This window comes from Daphnia pulicaria, chromosome 10 (genome assembly GCF_021234035.1).
Source record: "Daphnia pulicaria isolate SC F1-1A chromosome 10, SC_F0-13Bv2, whole genome shotgun sequence".
NCBI classification, from domain to species: Eukaryota; Metazoa; Arthropoda; class Branchiopoda; order Diplostraca; family Daphniidae; genus Daphnia; species Daphnia pulicaria.
In genome coordinates, this window is record NC_060922.1 from 6,763,895 (window position 1) to 6,785,113 (window position 21,219).

At 41.7% G+C, this 21,219-nt stretch overlaps 6 protein-coding genes across 11 annotated transcripts; 3 read left to right on the forward strand and 3 right to left on the reverse strand.

Moving 5' to 3' along the window:
* Nucleotides 1–1,256: 1,256 nt before the first annotated feature.
* On the forward strand, nt 1,257–5,645 carry LOC124314789 (tetraspanin-18-like). 2 transcript variants are annotated; one of them, XM_046780154.1, is made up of 9 exons: nt 1,257–1,551; nt 1,634–1,717; nt 1,817–1,918; nt 2,045–2,119; nt 2,238–2,306; nt 3,749–3,922; nt 4,655–4,684; nt 4,826–4,927; nt 5,041–5,645. In XM_046780154.1, the coding sequence occupies exons 1-9, from the start codon at nt 1,477–1,479 to the stop codon at nt 5,131–5,133; spliced, it is 804 nt and encodes a 267-aa protein (XP_046636110.1). In that variant the 5' UTR covers nt 1,257–1,476; the 3' UTR covers nt 5,134–5,645. The 2 variants fall into 2 exon arrangements, with proteins under 2 accessions (XP_046636110.1, XP_046636111.1); XM_046780155.1 differs by having other exon boundaries at nt 1,258–1,545.
* A 4-nt stretch (nt 5,646–5,649) lies between these two features.
* On the reverse strand, nt 5,650–8,062 carry LOC124314776 (eukaryotic translation initiation factor 5B-like). The gene is made up of 5 exons (XM_046780129.1): nt 7,526–8,062; nt 7,209–7,452; nt 7,081–7,152; nt 6,613–7,014; nt 5,650–6,547 (listed from the first exon to the last, which is right to left on the reverse strand). Exons 1-5 carry the CDS (start codon nt 7,706–7,708, stop codon nt 6,495–6,497), a joined length of 954 nt encoding a protein of 317 aa, XP_046636085.1. The 5' UTR covers nt 7,709–8,062; the 3' UTR covers nt 5,650–6,494.
* A 395-nt stretch (nt 8,063–8,457) lies between these two features.
* Nucleotides 8,458–13,226, reverse strand: LOC124314661 (coiled-coil domain-containing protein 66-like). 3 transcript variants are annotated; one of them, XM_046779933.1, is made up of 12 exons: nt 12,887–13,226; nt 12,672–12,786; nt 12,057–12,504; nt 11,854–11,938; nt 11,669–11,741; nt 11,458–11,566; nt 10,423–10,566; nt 9,902–10,287; nt 9,672–9,807; nt 9,446–9,564; nt 8,711–9,233; nt 8,458–8,624 (listed from the first exon to the last, which is right to left on the reverse strand). In XM_046779933.1, the coding sequence occupies exons 1-12, from the start codon at nt 12,939–12,941 to the stop codon at nt 8,571–8,573; spliced, it is 2,247 nt and encodes a 748-aa protein (XP_046635889.1). In that variant the 5' UTR covers nt 12,942–13,226; the 3' UTR covers nt 8,458–8,570. The 3 variants fall into 3 exon arrangements, with proteins under 3 accessions (XP_046635889.1, XP_046635890.1, XP_046635888.1); XM_046779934.1 differs by having other exon boundaries at nt 8,711–9,182; nt 11,669–11,744; XM_046779932.1 differs by having other exon boundaries at nt 11,669–11,744.
* Nucleotides 13,227–14,021: 795 nt separating this feature from the next.
* Nucleotides 14,022–16,255, forward strand: LOC124314694 (serine/threonine-protein kinase RIO1-like). Its single transcript, XM_046779998.1, has 9 exons — nt 14,022–14,170; nt 14,228–14,367; nt 14,427–14,835; nt 14,907–15,093; nt 15,159–15,277; nt 15,344–15,539; nt 15,596–15,718; nt 15,777–16,025; nt 16,087–16,255. Exons 1-9 carry the CDS (start codon nt 14,100–14,102, stop codon nt 16,189–16,191), a joined length of 1,599 nt encoding a protein of 532 aa, XP_046635954.1. The 5' UTR covers nt 14,022–14,099; the 3' UTR covers nt 16,192–16,255.
* Nucleotides 16,256–16,288: 33 nt separating this feature from the next.
* On the reverse strand, nt 16,289–18,500 carry LOC124314721. 3 transcript variants are annotated; one of them, XM_046780051.1, is made up of 7 exons: nt 18,162–18,494; nt 17,837–18,078; nt 17,536–17,761; nt 17,293–17,462; nt 17,042–17,222; nt 16,741–16,956; nt 16,289–16,675 (listed from the first exon to the last, which is right to left on the reverse strand). In XM_046780051.1, exons 1-7 carry the CDS (start codon nt 18,270–18,272, stop codon nt 16,442–16,444), a joined length of 1,380 nt encoding a protein of 459 aa, XP_046636007.1. In that variant the 5' UTR covers nt 18,273–18,494; the 3' UTR covers nt 16,289–16,441. The 3 variants fall into 3 exon arrangements, with proteins under 3 accessions (XP_046636007.1, XP_046636006.1, XP_046636008.1); XM_046780050.1 differs by having other exon boundaries at nt 18,153–18,490; XM_046780052.1 differs by lacking the exon at nt 16,289–16,675 and having other exon boundaries at nt 16,881–16,980; nt 18,153–18,500.
* A 330-nt stretch (nt 18,501–18,830) lies between these two features.
* On the forward strand, nt 18,831–19,503 carry LOC124314862 (uncharacterized protein KIAA1143 homolog). Its single transcript, XM_046780271.1, has 2 exons — nt 18,831–19,036; nt 19,127–19,503. Exons 1-2 carry the CDS (start codon nt 18,926–18,928, stop codon nt 19,472–19,474), a joined length of 459 nt encoding a protein of 152 aa, XP_046636227.1. The 5' UTR covers nt 18,831–18,925; the 3' UTR covers nt 19,475–19,503.
* Nucleotides 19,504–21,219: the final 1,716 nt, after the last annotated feature.

The window sequence follows — 21,219 nt, forward strand, 5'->3', positions numbered from 1 at the left end:
ACTGTGCGCACATCTCCATATGGTTGTAATAATATTAATGCAGCTCAGTCTTATACTGTTATTTACTCTACATGTGCTACATTTATATAGACAAGGACCACCCGCCGGAATTTCATTTATTAATGGTATGGTACGAAAAAAAAAATAAAAAATAATAATGAATAAAAACCTAAAACAGAGTGCGCCCACTAATGGGGAACGAGGGAAGAAAAATCCAAGTGGCGCACTCCTCCAATTCCCACGATACGCGCAATGACGGTTCAGCCAAGACAACGGTGGACAAACCGTACATAGCATACCGTCTTACACATTTATTGGTTTGTTGCCAACACACGCAATCATTAATATATTCCTCCTTAACCGTTAAAAAAGGTCTTGTGTATATTTCAAACTGATTAAATCAACCCGATAGGGTATTTCATCAAACCACGATATTTGGTCATCAACTTGTACACGCTCATCACAGGGGCGTGTTTCTTTTTTACCCCCTCCTTTGTTATGAATTCAATTGATTCATGGGCAGGAGTTTGAATTGATCTTTCAGTTTTTGTGTGTCTATTATTTCCAGTGCACTTCCGGTCAATGTCAGATGAGCTCATTTCCGCACGACCGGAAATGAGAGGGGGGAGAATATGATGAGGGTTGATGTTATTAATTGAAACTTGTGGGGCTACTGACGTCTGCCTTTATTTAAAAAACAATAAAACTAGAGCCAACCCAAATTCGATTATTGTCCAGTTGCGCTGAATGATGTTGAATTTCTCCTAGAAATTAAAAAAAATGTGAAGAAAATCGAGAAAGAAGATCGATTAGCAACAAGTTTAGAAAGCGCTGGTTCCCATAACCGTTTAAGCGAATCGCGACGCCGAATAACTATCGCGTTCCATCGTTCGTGAGTTGTTCGTTTTTTCAATTGACTGCGCATTATTTCCAGACGGAATCTGGTTGAAGATCTAAGCGATAGTCGGCGACGAGGCTGACTTGGCAAAGAATGTTTCTTCTTCTAGAAATCAAAATGGCTATTAGTTTATACATCTTCCGTGTTTGGCTGTACAATGGGGCGTCATTTAGGCGTCGAATTGGCCGGCTGCTGCGAGACCGGCCAGCACCGATTATTACAGCAGCAGCACAGTACTCCTATATCGTATATACGGCGCCGAGACTCTGCACTGCGGTACTTAAAAAAAGAAAGAAACGAAAAACAGAAATGTGGCACACCTAAGGGCCGAGCGGGACTCTCAAAACAAGAGGCTCTCGCCGCCACTTGAGTCAGTCGTCGTCCAAATAGCAGCCCGAGCAGTCGATGGATAGAAACTTATTTTCAAATATAAGTCATCGCCGAGAAGATTTCAAGTCAATTACCTAACGTGCTTCACAAGTTGGATATTTCACGCCCTCAGCTGAAGTTTATTCGATTAGGTTCTAGTATTTCACGTCCTGCAGCCGCATCCAGTGTGTGTTATTTTGCATTTCGCCATGTCGTTCAAGAAGCAAAATTGGGGCTGGATGAGACACGTCCTCACCGCCCTGTCCGTCCTCATCTTTGTGAGTGTCAATTTTATATTTGGCGTGTCAATCACGTTGTTTAGATTGCGCTAAATGTTTTATGTACCCCTCTTTATATATTGCGCAGTTTCTCGGTTGTATTGTCATCGGCTACATGTCCTGGGTATTGGCTACATCGACCACAGTCAATCGCTTCCTCTCCGGAACTCTGGTATGATGGACGACATTTATACATGCGCATGTTTATTTATTCTTTTGGCTCATTTGCTTTTATTTTCGCGTGTCGATTGACCATTTTGATGGCCGTTAGATTTTTACATATACGGTGATCGCCCTGGGATTCTTCCTGTTCATCAACGGACTCGTCGGCTGGGTGGGCACAGTCAGTCAAAGCGTTTGGCTCATTCGTTTGGTACGTCCGGCCATTTTCAATATTTTATGCGACATATCCGTTGAATTTTGAAAGGGATGTCTCTATAGCGACCACGAACATGAAAGCGTTTTCCATGTCATTTTCTTTTCATTGAAACAAATTCAGTTCCTTGGCGCTTCGGTTCTTTGCATCTTGGGAGAAATCGGTGGCATCATCACCCTCAACATAATTCAAATTCAGGTCAGTTATACGTTTCCGTCTCTTTCTATTATTTGTACAAACTTTCTTGTTAGTGGCACGTCTAATTTTCCTCTTTTTTTTCGTAAATTTCACATTCAACAACAATCGTCGTCAACAGACGGTAGACGTGGTGGAGCACGGATGGCTGGAACTCAACCAAGGCACAAGGAATATGATTCAGCTTAATGTAAGTGACCTCGTTTATTCAAACCAACACAGCAACATGTTCTGTCTGAAAATCAAGAGATACTATATTCATCATTGGCGGTCGTCAACCCGATCGATACTAGTAAAAACAAGCTATATAGATGCAGTATTAGCTAGAAGCGAATCTATAATGAACAATACCCACCAGTTGTCGACAGATTCCTTGAATAACAATGCCACCCGTTTCATCATAGTCCCGGTCAGTGGGGCGGGTATATTAGTGTGCTGGCCCGCACGCTTCACTAAACATCCCCCCGGATCCCTGCTATCCATTGAACGAAAAACAAACAGATGGCACGTTGAGTTTTAGAAAAAGAAAAAAAAAAACCAATGGCCTACTTCCAATCTTGGCGTTATTATTACCTGAAAAGCCCGCAAGTAAAGTAGGTAATACTGCGCTACTGCCCACCCTGAATTTTCTTTCAACGACCATTGTTAAAAAAAAAGTTGCGCTTCCATCTTTTTTCTCATCTCTATATCTCCTCTCTACATCACGACGTTTCCTTTTTTTTTTTAATTTAAATATTCCCGGGGCATTGAGCACATTTCGCCATCAGCACCGCCCCCAGAATAGAAAGAGATTTTGTCCAGATCTTATTATGTTCTCGTCCGACCTTGTTATTTCGTTTGCGTAATTGTAGATTAGATACATTAGACGTCGTTTATACGGTACATGGATAAATCTCTTTTCTCTTGACGCTGTTGGCCATATGTAGAATTCTTCACTAGGTTTATTCTTGGGGCTATCTTTTATTTTATAGTTTTCTTTAATTTTCGTTTAGAATATTCTTTTGATTGTGAATGGCTGCGCCGTTGTGTCCGTTGTAGGAACGAAAGAAGAAAAAGAACAGCAGGTGTTGGCTCGTCGTTTTATATCCCTATACTCGGCTTACTATTTTTAAACTTTGTATAGTCTTACACAGTTTCCTTGTTTGCTCTCTTTTAATTCACGCTCAAAAAGAGAAGAAGAAGAGACAATTGTTTTTTTTATTTTTTCGCTCTGCTGCCGGAAAGTCGACGGTGCCAGCAGTTTCCCGCACTTAATAAATGTTGACACTCTCTGCTGCGTGTAAATGGGTGGTCAAAAACTCTGAAATAACCGCCAAGTGTGTAACACAAGTCCCGATATGTTGGAGGACGAGCAGCGGCAACATGTCAACATGTTGCGAAGGGGCTGTTGGCTTGATTGGCCCAGCAGTTGATGGCATCAGCACGGAAATATGGGCGACGCATGGCACACATATACGCGCCGACGCCGTTAAGAAAATACCGAAACGGTTAGGCCAACCTGAATAAATCTCTCCCGATATCGGATGAGAAACCACAGCGCCTTGTCTATATGATGAACAATACAGCAGATGGTCGAATATGCCATCGTTGGTTGTGTGTTATTTTTTGAGTCATTCTGTTTTTCTTGTATAGATGGAATGCTGCGGATTCTCGGGACCGCAAGAGTTCGCCTATTCGACGCTGCCCATCGACGATTCGTGCTACGAGCCGCACACCGACAACAGCACCGACGACGACGGCAGCTCGATAGCACGTTCCGATTGGGACGAAACCACCTTCACCACTCCGCACATGCGCTTGAAACAGGTCAACTGATATTTTCATCACATTATTCCATTTGTGGCCAAGAAATACATCATTCATCTTTTTCTTGGCCGTGATATGCAAACCAGAAATGAATAAGGACGATAGGGAGGGCCATTTGTTGTTGGTTTTTATCCCGTGAGATATATGGCCGTCCGCCGGTCGTGACATACAATCCCATTTTGTCTTTGGTGAAAAGGCAAATGTAGAAACGGGAGATGATGCCTAACTTAGATTCAAAGTCCCGCATAAAAATGTAAGAGACCTCCTGTACTTAACGACGTCTCGTTACAACGTCGGCGAAAAGGTGACTATTAACACTTCTGAAATGACCGATGATGGGGCGCCTCTGATGGCCGTCGCATCTGTTCGGTCGCTGGATGACGTGCGGATGCGCCATAAGGAAGGAAATTCTTTGAAATTTAAAGAAAAAAGGGGGTTGAATGACAAGCACCGTCTGTCATTACCATAATCACGGAGGAATTGATGTCGCCATTCGTCAAGTCTCGCGTCCTGCTATGTCATTTGTATATAAGCTATACAACGTGAGCAGGAAATGCCGCGCGTGAATGTGTAAACCGTTGCTTCTTCTTCGGGATGATTTCGGCACAAAGATTTCGTTTCTTTTGACTTTAGAATGCAGCTATAGTGTGTTTAACAAACGATGTTGTTATTTGTCTTTTTTTCTTTCTTACCTCCGACACGGGAAAATGGAATTCGGGAAAACAAAAACAGATTGGATGCGGACAGAAACTCCACAAATGGGTAAATATTCACATGAATTTTGTTTTTTCCTTTTTTGGGTTGTCGCTTGTCCTATAATCAGCGGTTATTCGGGTTTGTCTTGTTATAACGGTTATTTTAATGTTGTGGCTTATGTTTTTTTTTCTCTCGTTGCATCATCAGTTTGAAGAGAACAAAGTGGCTTGGGTCGCCGGATTGGCTACGATAGGAGCCGTCGAATTCATGGCAGCCGCCGTCGCCCTTTTCATCTTGCGCCGACTCCAGGTAGCCATTCGAAATTACCGCCTATGGCGTCACTCACGCTGGATTTCTCTTGTCATCTGTTACGATCGACGTTTGTGACTTTTTTATTTATTTATTTATTTAAAATTCTACAGACGAGCTTACGCCCACGAACTCTCTCCCGGAGACGCTTACGCCAACACGAAACTGACATGGCCAACGACCCACTACCCTCCGAGTTGCCTTAAAACTCGACTTAATTATTGATTGCAGACTATATTTTATGACACGCATTAGCCGCCCTCATGCTGCATCAACACAAGTGTGCCGATCAATTTTCCCCCCATTATTTTTCTAACATTCCGAGAGGGCAGCATGTCATTTCAAGCAAAAATTGCCGGCCAATGGCCCACCTTATTCTATTATTTATATGAGACTAATATTCAAACAGACGGAGAGAGAGACTGTGAGAAAGACGGAAATTCAAACACATTGACAAAAGGACAGGGCGATTCAGTTGACTGTGATCGCTCGGGCGGAACTTTGGTTTGGTTTTTATCCCGGAGGAAAAATAGTACAGAGACAAATAGAACCTATTACAGTTATTATTATTACGGGAATTGCACAGATCAAATTGTAGTATGTGTGTCCGTTGCATCGCTTAAAGTTGTTTTTCTTGTGCTCATCACTGTGTAAAGTTTTGTCATGAGAAATACAGTCTAACAACACAGATTTAAAAAATAAAAGAAATCATAAACTAGTCGTGATTTTTCATATCATCTTTCTCAATTTAATGTTGACCATCTTGTGAATATTTTCATTACACACGCACACACAAAAAACCCATTCACCGCATTTCATGTGACCTAAATAAAGGGGGAAATCCGATTGGAAGCCACACACAGAATCAATCAAAAAAATAACACTCTGGTCCCCAATTAAACATAATCCCACGACCGATAGAAAATAGAATTTCAATCCCACACACATGAATGGTTGTTTCTGTCGTAACTAGGAATATAAGTTCAGATAGCTTTTTTTTTTTAAATCTTTTTTTGGTTTTTAAATCTCTTAACCCCAATCGGCATATACCAAGACATTCCGACAAAATGAGCTCGGATTGCCAATAATAAAAAAAAAGTGTCTACTTTTCCCGACAGTTCTCTATGATGATGTAAGTCACTTTGATATGGATCGTACACGAATCGCAAATGTGTCACCACACGGAAACAGTTTCACTAAACACATACAGCAAAAATATTACATGCATATAAACCCTTTTGAAATATCTCCAAAATGTATCCAGGCCAACAACGAAACGGATTTCGAGTGTGAACACGAGAAAATAATAATAAGAAAAAAAAAAAAGAAGACTCGACTATAATCACCAAAAATAAAGGAAAAAGAGCACCGAGTCGGGTATAAAGAGCAAAAAAAAAGGCTCAAATCAATTAAGAAAAAAACATGAAACAAAATACCATCGACCTTATTTTTTTGCACAAAACAAGTTGATTTGCGGGTAGGAGGTGATAGGATGAACACCCTCTGAACTACAATGCCCATCGGTTTCAGAATTCCGCATTACAAGGCGGTGCAGACGTTTAAGTGGTTAATCACGGCGGGCCTTCTTCTTCTTCTTGCTCTTGTTCTCCTGCCACGTATCTATAATCAAAGGTTGTTACGTTAACTTTTTTGATGACGTCACCGGGGGAAAAATGTGAAATTACCATCTGAATTGTTTACAGCAGCCTCGGCAATTTTCTCGGCAACGGGTTTAGCTTCGACCTTGTCGGCTTTTTTCGGGATGGCACTGTTGGCGTTGTTGTTATTCTTCTCCTTTTTCTCGGCGGCAGCAGGTTGGGCGGCAGGCTTTTCGTTGGCCTTCTTCTTCTCCTTTTCCACCACTTTGGCGGGCTCGGCTTTAACGGCGACGACTTCTTCGGGAGGCACAACAGCGACTTCCAACTTGGCTGCCTTCACTTCCACTTCCTGGACGGCAGCAACATCGTTCGTGGCATTCTCGATGGGCATTTCGTTGCTCTTAATTTCCTCTTCTTTCTTCACTTGTTCCTTCTTCTTCTTATCAGCTTTCTTGCCAGCTTTGTGAGTAGGAGAAGTTGCTGGACTAGCTGCAATTTCAATTCAAAATATTCAGTCGCAAACACTTGGATTGATTTCGAAATGGAAGTCATTACCACTAGCTGAAGCACCATCACCAGTTGGCTTCTTCTTCTTGTCCTTTTTGCTTACAGCTTGCACCCAATCTCCTAAGTTTGAATTAAGTAAGTAACCACAACAATGCAGTGAAAGAATGAATGTGTACCTTCGTCGAAATCTGCTGGTTTGAGTTCCTTCCTCTTTTGCTGAGATTCCTTCTTCTCAGGCTTGGCGACTTCCACTTCGGCTTTCTTTGGTTGCTCGACTTTAGTTGTCTTCTTGGGCGATTCCTTTTTGGCAGCAACCTTGGGTTGTGGGGATTTGGGTTGAGGTGGTTTGGGTTGAGATGGAGTGCTTGGTTTCTTGGGCTCTCCATTGTGTTCAGGAGATGCAGAAACAGTTTTCTTCACCTACAAAGGAAAAAAAGAGTTTCATAAGCGCAAATGTCACCATTATTGATTGTCCAATGAATGGCTTCAATACCTTTGTCTTTGGTTTGACTTGTTTCTTCTTCTTCTCTTCGTTGCCTGAACTTCTGTCGAATGTGGGCTCAGCAACAGTTTTGAAGCCAAAAGTAAACACAAGTACTGCTAATATCAGCACCCCACCCACAGGCAAGGCATACTGGGAGTGGGAAAGGAATTTATCGACCTCCATTTTAAACATTGGTGAAACTGAGTTGAGTAAACTTGGAAGAGTAAGGATTGCAACACAAAAAACCTAACTTCAAAATGGACTCTTTTTTTGACAGGGAGATGGGCGGACACGAAGGTAAGCCGAGAGCCGCCACAGAAGTGAATTGTCAAGTTGGTCAAGAGGGAGCAGTAAAGTCAGCAGATCAGGCACAAAGGAAATGAAATGTGTAGAGAACCTGTCATAGTAGGGTAATTAATAATCAAAGAAAAGGAATCTGAAAACGAAAAAAAAGAATAACAGAAGCCAAAAAGAGAGTCAAGCCTTTCGACTTGGAGAATCTGTCCAGCAGCGGGCAACACTGGATCTGTCACCTGTTGCACGTCACACTCTAAACCAAAGGCCCGTCATCGCTCTCCATTTCTACTGTATGTAATAGAGTGCTTGGTGCTGCCTCTAGCGGCCAATGTCTTTTCTTATTTGAGATGGATGCTGTTGTACCCGATGTCGGTAACGATAAGGCGGGAGCGCTGCAGAGGTAGCACGTCGCTTGTTACGTCTCCGGTTTTTCGGGAGGACGGTCCCGGGCCTTGTGGCCTTTAAATCGGATTGACAGCCGAGTGCTGACACAACTTCCTTTACTACGCCATCTTGTAATTCAAAAGTTCATTACAATACTTGTGCTTTGTGGTTTTTATTGACCAATTGCGGTTTTTCTTTTGAAAAATCACTGATGGATCAGCAAGTGCAATAAAAAGGCGAGCGCATTCCTGCGGTTGATCTTTTTCATAAAAATCTGTATTTGATTGCGCAGCAGAGTCGAACATTATTGGTTTGTTACGGAAGTGAGTCAAAAGAAGCTTATTTTGGAAATGGTTTTTTGAGCAAGTGCTCATTATTGAGAAGTCAAAGACACTTTATCCAAGGCTGTTTTCCTCTGTTCTAAACTCTGCGGATTAAAAAAGAGATTTTCCAATTAATTTCATACACACTCCCAATATGAATTCATTAAATCTTGCTTTTAAAATGTATTACCTGCTTGAGAACGGATAAGCGATATAGTAGATCTTGTTTGTCTTGTTCAGTGCATCGCCTTTGCTCTTTGATCTGCAAATTTTCGAAATCTTTGTCGATTTTGACGGGCTGGTCGCTGGGAGAATCGTAATTCTCCCATTCGCGTTTCTCGCCGCCGGAAGAGGTGGCGGCGGCGGCAGGTTCGCCGCTTGACATTTGGATTTTTTTGAGGACAGCCGGAACAGGTGGCGACGACAATTGCCTGGACTGGGATCGAACGGTGGGGGCGACGGGTGGTTGGGAGACGAGTTGAGCCGGTTGCGGAATTATGAGCTCGACTGTGTTGTCCGATTGGCTGGTTGCTCGTCCAGCCATCAATTTGTTGTGCTGGTGCTGGTGGCTGACAGCTACCGCCGGGGCTTTCTTATAGTAGCGGCTGACGGCGGCGGCCTGGAGGGCCTCGTAGTACCTTTCGTGCGGTACGCCGGTTCCGCTGCCGGGTAAAAACGGGAAGAATATTGTATCTCCCATCTCTTCCTGGCTCCTTCATGCGCACACACACACACACGGAATCGACGTCGGTCAGTCCACAGTCAATCACGCGTGATGACAGCGCCGCCTTAACACCATTTCCACAGCCGGGACAATTAAGCCAACAACAACAGCAGTAGCATGCGCGCCGTGGAAATGGTGTTAAAAAAAGCAACCATCTATCGAAAGAATAATTATAAGAATGGGACGCAAAGATGATTATACCCGAAATTCTCGCTGGAAGGCCACGAGCCGTGGAGTTGCTTTTCCAGCAAAAGTTTCTGGCGACGCCGGAGACGTTCGCGACGACGCTGGAGAAATCGGGGATCCTTTTCCGTCTGGCTCTGCGTAACCAACACGAATGAGAATTCAAAAAAAGAATTACACAAGATGAAAGACGGGCTCCAATGGCCGGAATTCTATTAGTTAATTGTGGGTTGTTATTTCTTACTTGATATTTCGCGTTGGTCTTGTGGGCGTTCCATTGCGGGCGATTGGTCGTGCTAGTCGACGTTTGACTTTTCACGGCGATCATCGACATTTGTGATCCTGGACGCTCTTCTTCGGTTGTTGCCGCTATTTTGTGTCTATCGTGATAAACAAACAGGTTTTAACTTGACAACTTTATCTCAACGAAATAAACATGATAAGACATTTTGTTATAAAAGAGTAAATATTGACCTAGACTGACGGGACCGGGGGTTGTTGGTTTCACAGCGACAAGCGACTTGAAGTTGCTGCTGGTCCGTTTGAACTTGGGCGTCGACTGATGAGCGAGTTAACGTGCCTTTATCTAGTTGTTGGGGTCGCGGTGTGGAAATGATTGCGTGTCGCAATTCCACCACCGTCGGTTCCCTTTGTGTTTCTGGCAAATGCTGGTGCGCCGGCGTCGATCTGTCTTCACTCCGGACAGAAACTGATGCCGCCGGGTCGTTGTCCGACGCCGGTTGGACTACCGCCGTCCGGTTTTGCAGGTTCCTCCTGCGTGCCAGTTTCTCAGCCAAGGCATTCTGCTGAGCTCCGGCGATCGCTTCCTTAACTGCTTCTAATCGTCGTTCTTCTGCCTCCTGAATTCAACATGGAATTTAGTAATAATACGTAATAATAATAATAATAGAGCTATGCTGCTGTAATCATTCTATATGTCTCCCCTGAAGCAAGTTTTGAACAATGAGCGTGCATGTGTGAGATGGCGATTTTACCTTTTTCTCTTGGACCCGTCTTCGCTCTTCTTCAATTTGACGTCGCTCGGCTTCCAAATGCCTTTGCAGCTCCAGTTCCTGTCTCTCCTCTTCTTCCTGCTGCCGCTTTTTCTCCAGGAGCTTTTGGTTCTCCTTCTCTGCCAACTGGACAAGAAACAATTTCAGTTGGCGGAAATTCATGCAGACGCATCCCGACTCTCTCGGCTGCTGTCTGAACGGCTCCATCGGTCGCTCTCAACTGCCATCCGAAATGCACATGCCATTATATTCCACAGCGCCGGAATTTACCCTCTGACTTTATATATACCCATGTCCGAATCGAACAACATGCGAGTAGGAAATTCGTAATAATTTTCTTCCTACTTTCTTTTTGTTTGGGTTTGTGAACAGAGCGCACATAGATCTAACAAATGATGAAGGGAAATGCAACAAAATAGATAATTTCTATGAAGCATTTTGTCTCGCATGTCTGGTTACGGATATAGATATGGATCATCATATTCCGCAGGATCGCGTGACGCCGGAAGGTTTACATAGCCATGATTTCATCCGCCGTTTAAGTTGGGCTGTTCCGGCTGCCGCCGCCAGCTGCATGAGGCCTTATACTGCACTATACTATACGTCTATTTAAGTCGGTGACAGGACGTGCTGTCGCATATTCGGCATACGGCGCCAAAAGTCACGACGCCCGTTACCCTGGCAACTTGACTTCAACATTCGCTATTGAAATATTAGAACCATTATTTCTTCTTCTTTTTTTCGTCTTCATTTCTTATTTTGTATTTTCCGGCTGTCTACTTTTTCCATCCAAATCTATATACACAATTCCAGCCACGTGATGGCAACGACAGCAGGCATATTTTTTTGGAATGTTTCTATTGTTTTATCTTTTTCTATTTTATATCGATCCAACCCAGTCGGGAATATCATAATTCACGTAGTAAACGGTTTCTCGTCTGCATCGCATATGCTGTTGGCCTTTTTTATGCGCCTTTTATAGAGATAGACTGTTAGAAATCAATGTGTCATTTTTACCTGCTGAAGGAGCACCCGCTGCAGTTCATTGGCTTTGGCCCGTTTCCTTTCCCTCTCGGCCAACTCGGCGACATCCACCACGACATTCTGGCCACGCAGAAAGCTGGGACTGCATTGTACAACCAAACCAAAAACAACAACCCAAAAATTATGAGCGATAAATCAATTGGGATCTCAACTTTTCTCTTATTCTCTGGATAATCACACTCACGCCGCATTGGTTGCGCAGTGCTGGACGACAGCCTGGTGACGGCTGATACTGGAACTGTCGCCCAAGGTCCGGTCTGCTGATGGATCGACGTGTGGCCGCAGCAGACGACACGAAAGATGCTCATCAGTACCCCATTGGCAAACAAAAGGAATGTGTATGCATAGACGTGATCTAATAGTACCCACCTGACATAAGAGGCTCGGTCTGAACAAAGGTCGGACGGGCCACCCATCGAGGTGGAGTCGACCTATCGTAAAGCTGTGGAAGACACTAGAGATGCAACCAATAATCAATTCAATCATTTGATCTTGCCCCAATCAAACACATGAAGGCAGCCATGCTTTATTTAATCGATAATTTGTATACGTAATAAAAAAGAGCCCATTACCTCTGGGTAAAGGTCGTAGGGGACAGTTCCATCTTGGACCCACTTTTTGCGCTCGAGAAACTTATAATCGGCCCTGGCCGAAATTTCATTGACCTCGTCGTGACGGTTGGAATTGATTTGCTCTTGATTAGTCGAGTGGTGGTGGTGGATGATGACGTTGGAAGAATTTGAGGTGTCCGGCATGGGCTCGACGCTGGGTCCCCTGGACGACGACAATTGACGGCGGTGGCGCAGATGGTAATTAGGAGCCGATGGATCGATGAAGTGATTGTCACTCTGATAGCCGGAAGTTTCGCCGTCCGTCACCGTGTGGCTGATGGCGTGACGCTTTGATCGCCGAGGAGGCGGAGGTGGTGGAGGAGGCGGTGCGGTGGCGGGCGGCGCTTGCTGAACTTGTTCGTGTTGATGTGATGTCGTCCAGTTGAGTGGAGGCAGGTAGTTGTCGTTTCTGATATAAACAGGAGGAAACAATATCAATTGCCATGTTATTTATACACGCAGCGCTAAAACAATAACGGAAACGCACATGACGGCCAGATGACCATCATCCGTCCACACATTTGATTTTTTCGAAATTATTCGCGGATCATTGGGCTTGTGGTGCTGTGGGCTTACTTTTTATTGTCGACAGGAGTCAAGCGTGAATCGCTTCGGGCCGAGCTCTGATTCCATTTCAACGGTGCGCCGCAACCCGGACGACCCCATGGACACCAGTCGATTTTGGCCTCCTCTGTTATATAATAGACGCGATGATTTGATTGTATACTCTCTTCGTTTGCCCAATTGACCAACTTATTGAAACCAAATTTAAAATGTGATGGATGACTTACCTCTTTCGCGGGCCCATTGTTGACGCTTGAGTTCCATCAGCGAAGGTTTTTCCATACCTGGTGGATGTCAATCTGATGGAGAGTTGTCACACCAAGGGAGAGAAATGGCTGTGCAAACTACAGCACGACGGACCGAACCGAACTGTCATGTATGCCGGAAATCCACGCCAGATGAGGGTTGAAAGAGTGGCAATCGATAAAACACGTACGACTCCCACGCCGTCACCAAGGTAACTCCCTACCTGTTCTCTCTTAGTTTTGATGGAAAGGCGACGCTCTCTTTGCGTAACTGAGCGACCAGCGACCTCAGCTGTTGTTGACGAATGCGTATTACCTAGCGCGATATTTCCACCATCAAACGCACCCCGACAACACACACACGGATGTTGGGTGCACAATTCAGATTCACACGCGCCATTTTCTTTTAGTTGCGCTCTTACTCTACACGTAGGGGGTCGTAAAATTGATTTTTTTTTCTTTCTTTTATTCTATAGTGCAAGTGTATATGTAACACAATAGGTTTCCGGGGTCTATACGTTCGCCATTGTTTTAAAAAATAGGCAGGCAGGCAGCTAGGTAATCATTCAAGCGCAGCGGTGGTCAACCTTCAGTTTATTTATAGAGCCAACAATTCGTAAAGGGTACAACACGTCAACACTATTTCTTATTTTTTTTAAATGTCGTGTCTACCGAATATTACCCAGCAGGCATGCTACATCGTTCATTTTCGCTTTGCTTTCACCTACTTCTAAATCATATCACTCAAGGAGTGCGTACTACTACTACTTATAGTCAGTCACGGAAAGAATATCAATCAAGTGTAGGCGCCTGTAGAGTTTTTATTCAAAGGCTTGTTACGTGGGAACACAATGATTCCTGTCTTTATTTCTACAAATGATATACAATCATACATCCATTGTACTAAAAGAATTACTAATTAATTTTCTCCCTTTTTTAAGGCGTCGAACAAATGAAAAAATATATATATATTTTTTTAATCCAAGTGTATTACATTAAAGAAAAAATAAATTTTTAATTACAGTTAACAACCCGATACAAATAAAGCAGCAAGCATTTGCAGATTTTCTCTTCTTTTTCTAATTTTGCCGTTGCCGAAATGCCGTTGCGAAAAGAAAATATGCGGTTATTGGCAATGTTGCACAAGATTTGGCAGACGAATTTTTATACATGAAAAAACAAATTTTATTTAACCATGGCAGTCCACGTGGATTTTTCTGATTCTTCTCCTGTTGAAGGACAATTTAGTGACGTTGAAGATGAAAAGTAATGCAATTTTCCATATTATCAAGTTAATTTAATGTAATTTAGTGGTTTTATCAGAGAACCGAACGTTGCTGAAGGTATTCGACAACTTAATCTTGAGACCAATGACGAAGTGCCGCCCGTCGATGAAAATAACGAAGTCTATTATTCAGACGATTCTGAAATGAGCGATGACGATTGTTACGATTGGCAATATGGTAACAAAATAATGTTCAAAGCTTACTTTCAATTTGTTAACTGTCAACATTTACTGCAGATCAGGGGCCTCAAATAAAAGTACAGGGAGCCCAACCCAACCAACAGACTAGTTCCAATAAAGTGGTTTCTTTCCAGCCAAGAGAAAAGCTTTTCAAGAAATATTCCCAAAAGATTAATGTGGACGAGTTCAAAATGCCTTCGTTGCCAGGTGATGACAAGGTGCGTCTCAGAGACAAGGCAGACAGAGCTACTGCTGAGCAAGTTATGGATCCCCGGACAAGAATGATTCTGTTTAAATTAATGAACAGAGGATTTATCACTCAAATCAATGGCTGTATCTCCACTGGCAAAGAAGCCAATGTATATCATGCAACAGGAAAAGATGACACACATTTGGCCCTCAAAATTTATAAAACATCCATTCTTGTATTCAAAGACAGAGACAAATACGTCACAGGCGAGTTCAGGTAACCTTGACACCTTACAATCTTATTTTGTTTATTTTTGTTGCTCACTATTTTTTGTTTTTTTATTGCAGATTTCGACACGGTTATTGTAAGCACAATCCCCGTAAAATGGTTCGAACTTGGGCTGAAAAAGAATTGAGAAATTTATTGAGACTTGAAGCAGCTGGTTTACCATGTCCCAAACCAATTTTGCTGAGAAGTCATGTGTTGTTGATGACTTTCATTGGTGATGCTGGTTGGCCTGCCCCCCGACTAAAGGTATACTGAAAATATCCGATAGATTACATGGGTGTCGAGATTTAATTTGATGCTTTCATTACAAGGAAGTTGAGCTGAGTGAGTCGAAAGCCCGTGAGTTATATCGAGACACAATCATTTTGATGCGGCGAATGTTTCACGACTGCAGACTCGTTCACGCTGATCTCAGTGAATTCAACATGCTGTAAATTTTAAACTTGTGTGATTATTATAGACCCACGCTATTTATTATCTTAATTACCAATCCTAGGTATCATGAAGGAAAAGCATACATAATTGATGTGTCTCAATCAGTGGAGCATGACCATCCGCATGCTCTTGAATTTCTTCGTAAGGATTGCACTAATATTACCGACTTCTTCAAGAGAAACGGAGTTTGCGTCATGACAGTTAAAGAACTTTTTGATTTTGTTGTTGATTTGACGATCAATGAAACCAACATTGAGGTAATTACAATCTGGAAAACACACTTGTATTTTTAGTGACACATTTTGAATTCCAGGACTACTTGGATAGAATGGCAACAGTTTCTTCCGAAAGAAATATTCAAGGAGAGTCTACAGCGGAAGATTTGGTGAAAGCAGAAGTCTTTAAACAGACATATATTCCTCAAAGATTAGATGAAGTGAGTGCGCGCCCTGGTTCATTTTCTTTCTTTTTCACTAACCTCAATATTCCGTCAGGTCATGTTCTTTGAACGAGACATTAGGCAAATTAAAGCGGGAGAGAAAATTGAATTGAACTACGCGAATGTAACTGGAATCAAGCCAGACTTGTCAGGCCCAAAGCAAGTTCCAGACATTTTGGATAATTCTATTGTGGACGGAAGTAGCAGCGATGAGGCATCTGGTGAGTCTGATTCAGAAGATGGTGAAAAGAAACAATTTGTGAGCAGTGCACGACCTCGCGACGAATCCCCCAACAGTCGAAAGGTAAATTTTGCTGCTAGGTTTTTTTAACGTCTAACGTAATCTTGAAATTCGTTTGGAATAGGAGAGGAAAAAGGCCATCAAGGCTGAGCAATCAGAAAAACGGAAGCAGAAAGTAAAGAAACACGTCAAGAAAAGAAAGGAAAAACTCGCCAACACCAAAAAGTAATTACCTCTGATAAGTGTTTGCTGATGTATTTTTTCGACTCAAATAATATGGGAAATTTACCAAACCAGAAGGTTTTCTTTTTTAATTCCTTATAAAATCACGAATCTTAAATGTGTATTGAATTCCCCGACCGAGATTAAACATATGATAGAAACTCTGAGATTACCTGAGAAAGAGTTATAGATCACAACAGATATGAGAGATAAACGTTGACTTTGGCATTCAACCCATACATGAATCCATAATAACATTACGATACGTTAGCACTGATAAGAAAAATTAAAGCAGCAATAGCAACAACTGCTCCGAGTGATGCAGCACTAATTGGAATGAAGCACAATTTAGCCGTTCCTTTGTGACATGCAATGAATGTCATGAACGAATCCAATTTTTGTGCCGGAACATCTTGAAAGCCGAACGGACGAACACGTATCCGCATCCCGACAGAGCGCACGTTTCGACTCGCAGCAGTAACATACGCAGCCTGTGGTAAGGAAACAAATTCGAATTACTTTTCCTGTTGTGCTTTTGGATGTTAAGATATCTTACAGAAACAAGTGGAGCTATGGAAACAGCAGCCCACTGAACCAACAACATTATCACAATAAAAGAGTGCGCATCGATTGTATAGTACAGAAATCCAGGATGAATGACGGTCATTGTCGTCACAATTGTACGGGTCGTGGAGAGTAGCAGGAGTAAACCGATGGCTGGAGAAACGTTTTCGTTCAAGTACAGCAGGAACTTTTCAAATTCCAACATTTCCTGTTGAATCGATAAAATTCAATTCTATTGTTTGTTATCTATTAGCGCAATTTTCTACGTGGGAAACTAATGAGCTGTTTCTTACTTTCATGGCGATTTCCAACGACATCGATTTCTCAACTACGCGTTCGCTAATAGAACTAACGTACGACATCAATAATTGGCATTCTATGCAATAGTTGCTAACAACTAAGCAGTGAACAACGTCTTGGCATAAAGTGGAGGCAATCATTACCCCCATCAATGAATTGCGGACGGGGTTACTCCTGTAATAGAAAGTAAACAAAAAAAAAAGTTATATTTTGACGGACTAATCGACAATAGAAAATAACTTGCATTTGAGGGAGGAACCAAACTGTCTTTATTGGACTGGTGCAGACTAGAAAAATTTGCGCGATGAGTGACCAAAGTAACCAAACCACTGAGAGTATAACATGTGTACGAAGTCTTCGAAGAAGAACTCGTTGTGTCGTTGCTCCTCTTGATCTCGAAGTGAGTAAAAACACCTGAAAACCCACAGGAAACCTAAAGTTAAAATAAGAAATGCAGTACTCAAATTACCAAGTCCACCTCACTAACCTTCTCAAAGAGTGTTTGTAGATGTTCATTATCTGTTATTCGCAATAAATAAATTGTTTGGATAAATGCGCCGAGATGAAGCAATGGAGGTAAAATGTAGCAAAGGAAAAGACTTCCATCACACATAACTTCAGGTGTGTCAGGTGACTTGGTCAAATGTTGGTAGACATTTTGACTAACATGATCAACACCAGGAATTTTAATGTATGAAAAACCTTTGTCCCTTCTAAACAAAAATTAATATTTAATTTTAGAATAACCTTGGGAATAGAAAGAATAAATAGTAGTAGCAATATGACACCTGTAGCATGTTAAGAGTTGCATTACATAACCAAAGATGAGGAAGCATGTCACCAAGAATAGATGGATTTTGTTAATTGCACTCAGAGCAAGCGTTTGGTCATTGAAGTCTCCTAACAGAGGTCTTAGACCAAGAAGTCCCAAAAGCCTAGTATATGGTAGAATCATCTTGCGCTGGCAATAGTTCAAAACTGCAGATGTACTAAAAGGTTGTGGTGGGTTGTATTCCAATAAATCACGAATCTCATGAAAACATGAAGAGAAGTTCAAATTTCCAGAAATCGGTGGTAGAAAATATTACTGTAAAAGAATACTACCTCCGATACCTCAACAATTTCACAATTTTCTGGGCTGTTACTGACAGTGGCAGTTCTACCTAAACAAACTGGTGCTCGATTGCAAAATGATGTATCGACGTTTGAAGCCATTTCGATCATTCACTACATTAAAAAATATATGACTTTCCCGTTAAGGATTGATAACAATCGAATGTTTCATGGAAAGATAACAACACAGTATAAACCAAGTAAGAACTAATAAGTCACACAACGGGCAACGGCAACTCGACTTTCTCGAAGTTCAGACGACTAGTCGACTGTGAATCAAAACAAACAACGTTGCCCCATTGAAGTTTTACTATGGTAATTTTGTTGTAATTTTTTTTTATTTCTTAAATTTTAAAGTTGTGCAAATCAATCGATATAAAATACTTTAAAATAACAACTAATGATGAACTAACAAACTATAAATATAGTCGATATAAAAATCCATCTCCATCTGGCGGCAGTCAAGAAAAACTGTAGTCTGATATTCTCTATATTTTTTTCTGACTTATTTATTATTTACAAACTGATTAAAAAAAATTGGCAACGCTGCTTATCTGAAAAATCGATAGATCGATACTACCCGATTTTTTCCGGAGATATATCAAAACGCGATATTCGATAAATATCACCAGCTCTACTAATAAGGTACAACAGATTACCGCTAGATGACAACATTTCCACTCTTTATTTGTTGTGCTTGGGTATTTTGACACTTCAAAATTCTAACTTGTTCAAATTTATATTCTGCTTTCATAAACGTAATTATGGGACCTAAAAGAAATCAGGTATCTTATATTAAACCGAATGAACCAGCTTTTCTAAGGCGTATAAAACAACAAGCCGGATACAAGGAAGGACCAGATGTTGACACAAAAGTAATTTTTCATGTTGTTTCATTATTATGGTTTCCATTATCTATTTTGTCTTTGTACTTCTTGATTTTAATTTCAAAATATTTTTTTTAGAGAGAACAATATCAAGGTGACAGTGATAATGACGAATATGCAGAGGAGAAGGAGGATGAAAAGCCAATTGTGGTAGTTTTACGATCTGGTGACCTAACTGCCGAAGAAGCAACAAAAGAAGAAGTTGAGCTAAAGGAAAAAGAAGAAAGAGAGCTTATTGAAAAAGGCAAAATTGTCTTCAAGTCGCAGAAAAAAAGAACTCAGATTTCAGATGAGCCTGATGGTAGTGACATAGCGAATGTCAAAAAAGTGAAAAAAGAAGATTCTGGCTCCAGCACCAAAAGCGAAAGTAGTAAAGATACTGCAAAAAAATCCAGTTTACTTTCTTTTAATGATGAAGATGAATAGAAATATAGCAATAAACACTACCCAAATTATTTTAAGAGGTAAATGTTTATGAAATACGATATACTTTATAACATTGTAATTTTTCTACGTGCTATAGACACGACTATAACCAGAATCAGTGATATAAATCTGGTGACCCACCAGTGACAGAGGCTCGCTAATCGAAATCTTGAAATTGGATGGCTGAAAAGCTTGTCGTATGACGAACGACACTACGCATAAAACGCAAAGAGGCGACGACCCGCGTGACAAGGCGCAAGATTAGGAAGTCGAGTTGAGAGTAGACGAAGAATAAGATGAAGAAGAAGCAGAGAAGAGGGAGAGATGATTTGTTCCGGTTGAAATGCCAAAACGTCAGGCCCGAAAATGGGGGAGGCGGTTGAGGATGGAGCTATAGGTCTCGCTTCAACTTGTCTTCTCTGCAAGTTGAGCTGGAAGTGTGTAGTGAAACCCATTGAGATCACTATAACATGGGATAGCTAGGAAGTTTGTCAGACGGGGAGAGAAAGACAAGCGTAAAGAACAAGTTTGAATCAGATTAGTTTGCCCTATAAACATACTTTCGTATATTCCAGTTTCCCAGCCAAACGACCAACTCGACGCAGAGTTTCACGAGAGTAGGGTGTGTGTACAATGACTATCATCTAAGACATGTCTTACTGATTATTATTTGAGGGAGGCGTATATGTAATTCTAAAAAATAAACCTCTTGCTTCACTTTTTTTGCATGTAATTCACGTGGTCCAAACTTAATCATTCTTTCTTTTGGGTATAATATGAAATCGCATTTGCTACATTAGTCGATGCTTCTTATACTACATTCGTTGAACTCTACGTTCAGCACTTTGAGTAAGGTTTTTTTTTACTATTACCTCGTAAAATTCACGTAAAAAAGCAAACTCTTTCAGTATAAACTTCCAAACCTTGGTTTTCATGTTCTCGGTCGCTACCCAGCTTTGTTATATTGCATTTCTGGAAGGAAAGTGAAACCCTATAATGTCAGGCAAACAAGAGTTTTGAATATTTCCTTTTGCCTGCAAAAACAACAACGGACAAAAAATCCGAGCGGGTTGATTACATGTTAACACAAAACACCTATTATTTAAAAAAGAAAAAAGTAGTCTACCTAGTCGATTAAATCGCGTGCCTCTTAATTGTACACTATAACTAGTCTATGCCTGCAGACATGCCAGATATACACAAATCTCGCAACTTTCATCCATGAACTAAAGGAAAAAGAATGAAACTTGACCTGATATTTACGAAGCGATTTTCTTATCGTCGGCGTTGTGCGCTTTCGAGCATCGGCGGTGCCATTGTTATCCGCCGAAAGCCGACGGCGTGTGCCTGGGCGCAACTGTTTTTCATGAAAGGGAATAAGAAGAGGACGTTGGCGTACTCAGCGCCCAACTCTTTAACCCCCCTGTCCAATCTTTTCAAGATTTCCCGTCTGTTCAATATCATACCTAATGAAATAGAAGACAAAAGAACCCAGCATCCGATTCCGGCAGAGTTTCTTCTCAAGTGCAGCACGTGGCTCTTACTCCCATCTCTCATTTCTCGAACGCTCACTTGGACGTGCGTGCGCGTTATTTTATTTGACGCCATCAATGCGCCAGGCCGCCGGCAGATATTCATCTCTGAACTGTAAACTTGTTTTTCAGTAGTATGGACTATGGGCAAGCTGGATTTACCAGATGACCTAGTCAAGCCATTCAAATCAACAGCAGTCCTCCCCAAAACTA

What these genes read in the sequence shown, in the direction of transcription:
- LOC124314661 (XM_046779932.1), bottom strand. Translation starts at nt 12,941, where the DNA reads ATGGAAAAACCTTCGCTGATGGAACTCAAGCGTCAACAATGGGCCCGC. An exon ending in ACTCCTGTCGACAATAAAAA is followed by an intron (nt 12,505 to 12,671) that starts GTAAGCCCACAG and finishes TGTTTATATCAG; the next exon opens with AAACGACAACTACCTGCCTC. An exon ending in AGACCAACGCGAAATATCAA is followed by an intron (nt 9,565 to 9,671) that starts GTAAGAAATAAC and finishes TTGGTTACGCAG; the next exon opens with AGCCAGACGGAAAAGGATCC.
- LOC124314776 (XM_046780129.1), bottom strand. Translation starts at nt 7,708, where the DNA reads ATGTTTAAAATGGAGGTCGATAAATTCCTTTCCCACTCCCAGTATGCC. An exon ending in ACCAGCAGATTTCGACGAAG is followed by an intron (nt 7,153 to 7,208) that starts GTACACATTCAT and finishes ATTCAAACTTAG; the next exon opens with GAGATTGGGTGCAAGCTGTA. An exon ending in TGATGGTGCTTCAGCTAGTG is followed by an intron (nt 7,015 to 7,080) that starts GTAATGACTTCC and finishes TTGAAATTGCAG; the next exon opens with CTAGTCCAGCAACTTCTCCT.
- LOC124314721 (XM_046780050.1), bottom strand. Translation starts at nt 18,272, where the DNA reads ATGATCGAAATGGCTTCAAACGTCGATACATCATTTTGCAATCGAGCA. An exon ending in TACAAACACTCTTTGAGAAG is followed by an intron (nt 17,463 to 17,535) that starts GTTAGTGAGGTG and finishes GTGGGTTTTCAG; the next exon opens with GTGTTTTTACTCACTTCGAG. An exon ending in CCATAGCTCCACTTGTTTCT is followed by an intron (nt 16,676 to 16,740) that starts GTAAGATATCTT and finishes TCCTTACCACAG; the next exon opens with GCTGCGTATGTTACTGCTGC.
- LOC124314694 (XM_046779998.1), top strand. Translation starts at nt 14,100, where the DNA reads ATGGCAGTCCACGTGGATTTTTCTGATTCTTCTCCTGTTGAAGGACAA. An exon ending in GGCCTGCCCCCCGACTAAAG is followed by an intron (nt 15,094 to 15,158) that starts GTATACTGAAAA and finishes TTTCATTACAAG; the next exon opens with GAAGTTGAGCTGAGTGAGTC. An exon ending in AATCCCCCAACAGTCGAAAG is followed by an intron (nt 16,026 to 16,086) that starts GTAAATTTTGCT and finishes CGTTTGGAATAG; the next exon opens with GAGAGGAAAAAGGCCATCAA.
- LOC124314789 (XM_046780154.1), top strand. Translation starts at nt 1,477, where the DNA reads ATGTCGTTCAAGAAGCAAAATTGGGGCTGGATGAGACACGTCCTCACC. An exon ending in CCGTCCTCATCTTTGTGAGT is followed by an intron (nt 1,552 to 1,633) that starts GTCAATTTTATA and finishes TATATTGCGCAG; the next exon opens with TTTCTCGGTTGTATTGTCAT. An exon ending in GACAGAAACTCCACAAATGG is followed by an intron (nt 4,685 to 4,825) that starts GTAAATATTCAC and finishes TTGCATCATCAG; the next exon opens with TTTGAAGAGAACAAAGTGGC.
- LOC124314862 (XM_046780271.1), top strand. Translation starts at nt 18,926, where the DNA reads ATGGGACCTAAAAGAAATCAGGTATCTTATATTAAACCGAATGAACCA. An exon ending in GACCAGATGTTGACACAAAA is followed by an intron (nt 19,037 to 19,126) that starts GTAATTTTTCAT and finishes TATTTTTTTTAG; the next exon opens with AGAGAACAATATCAAGGTGA.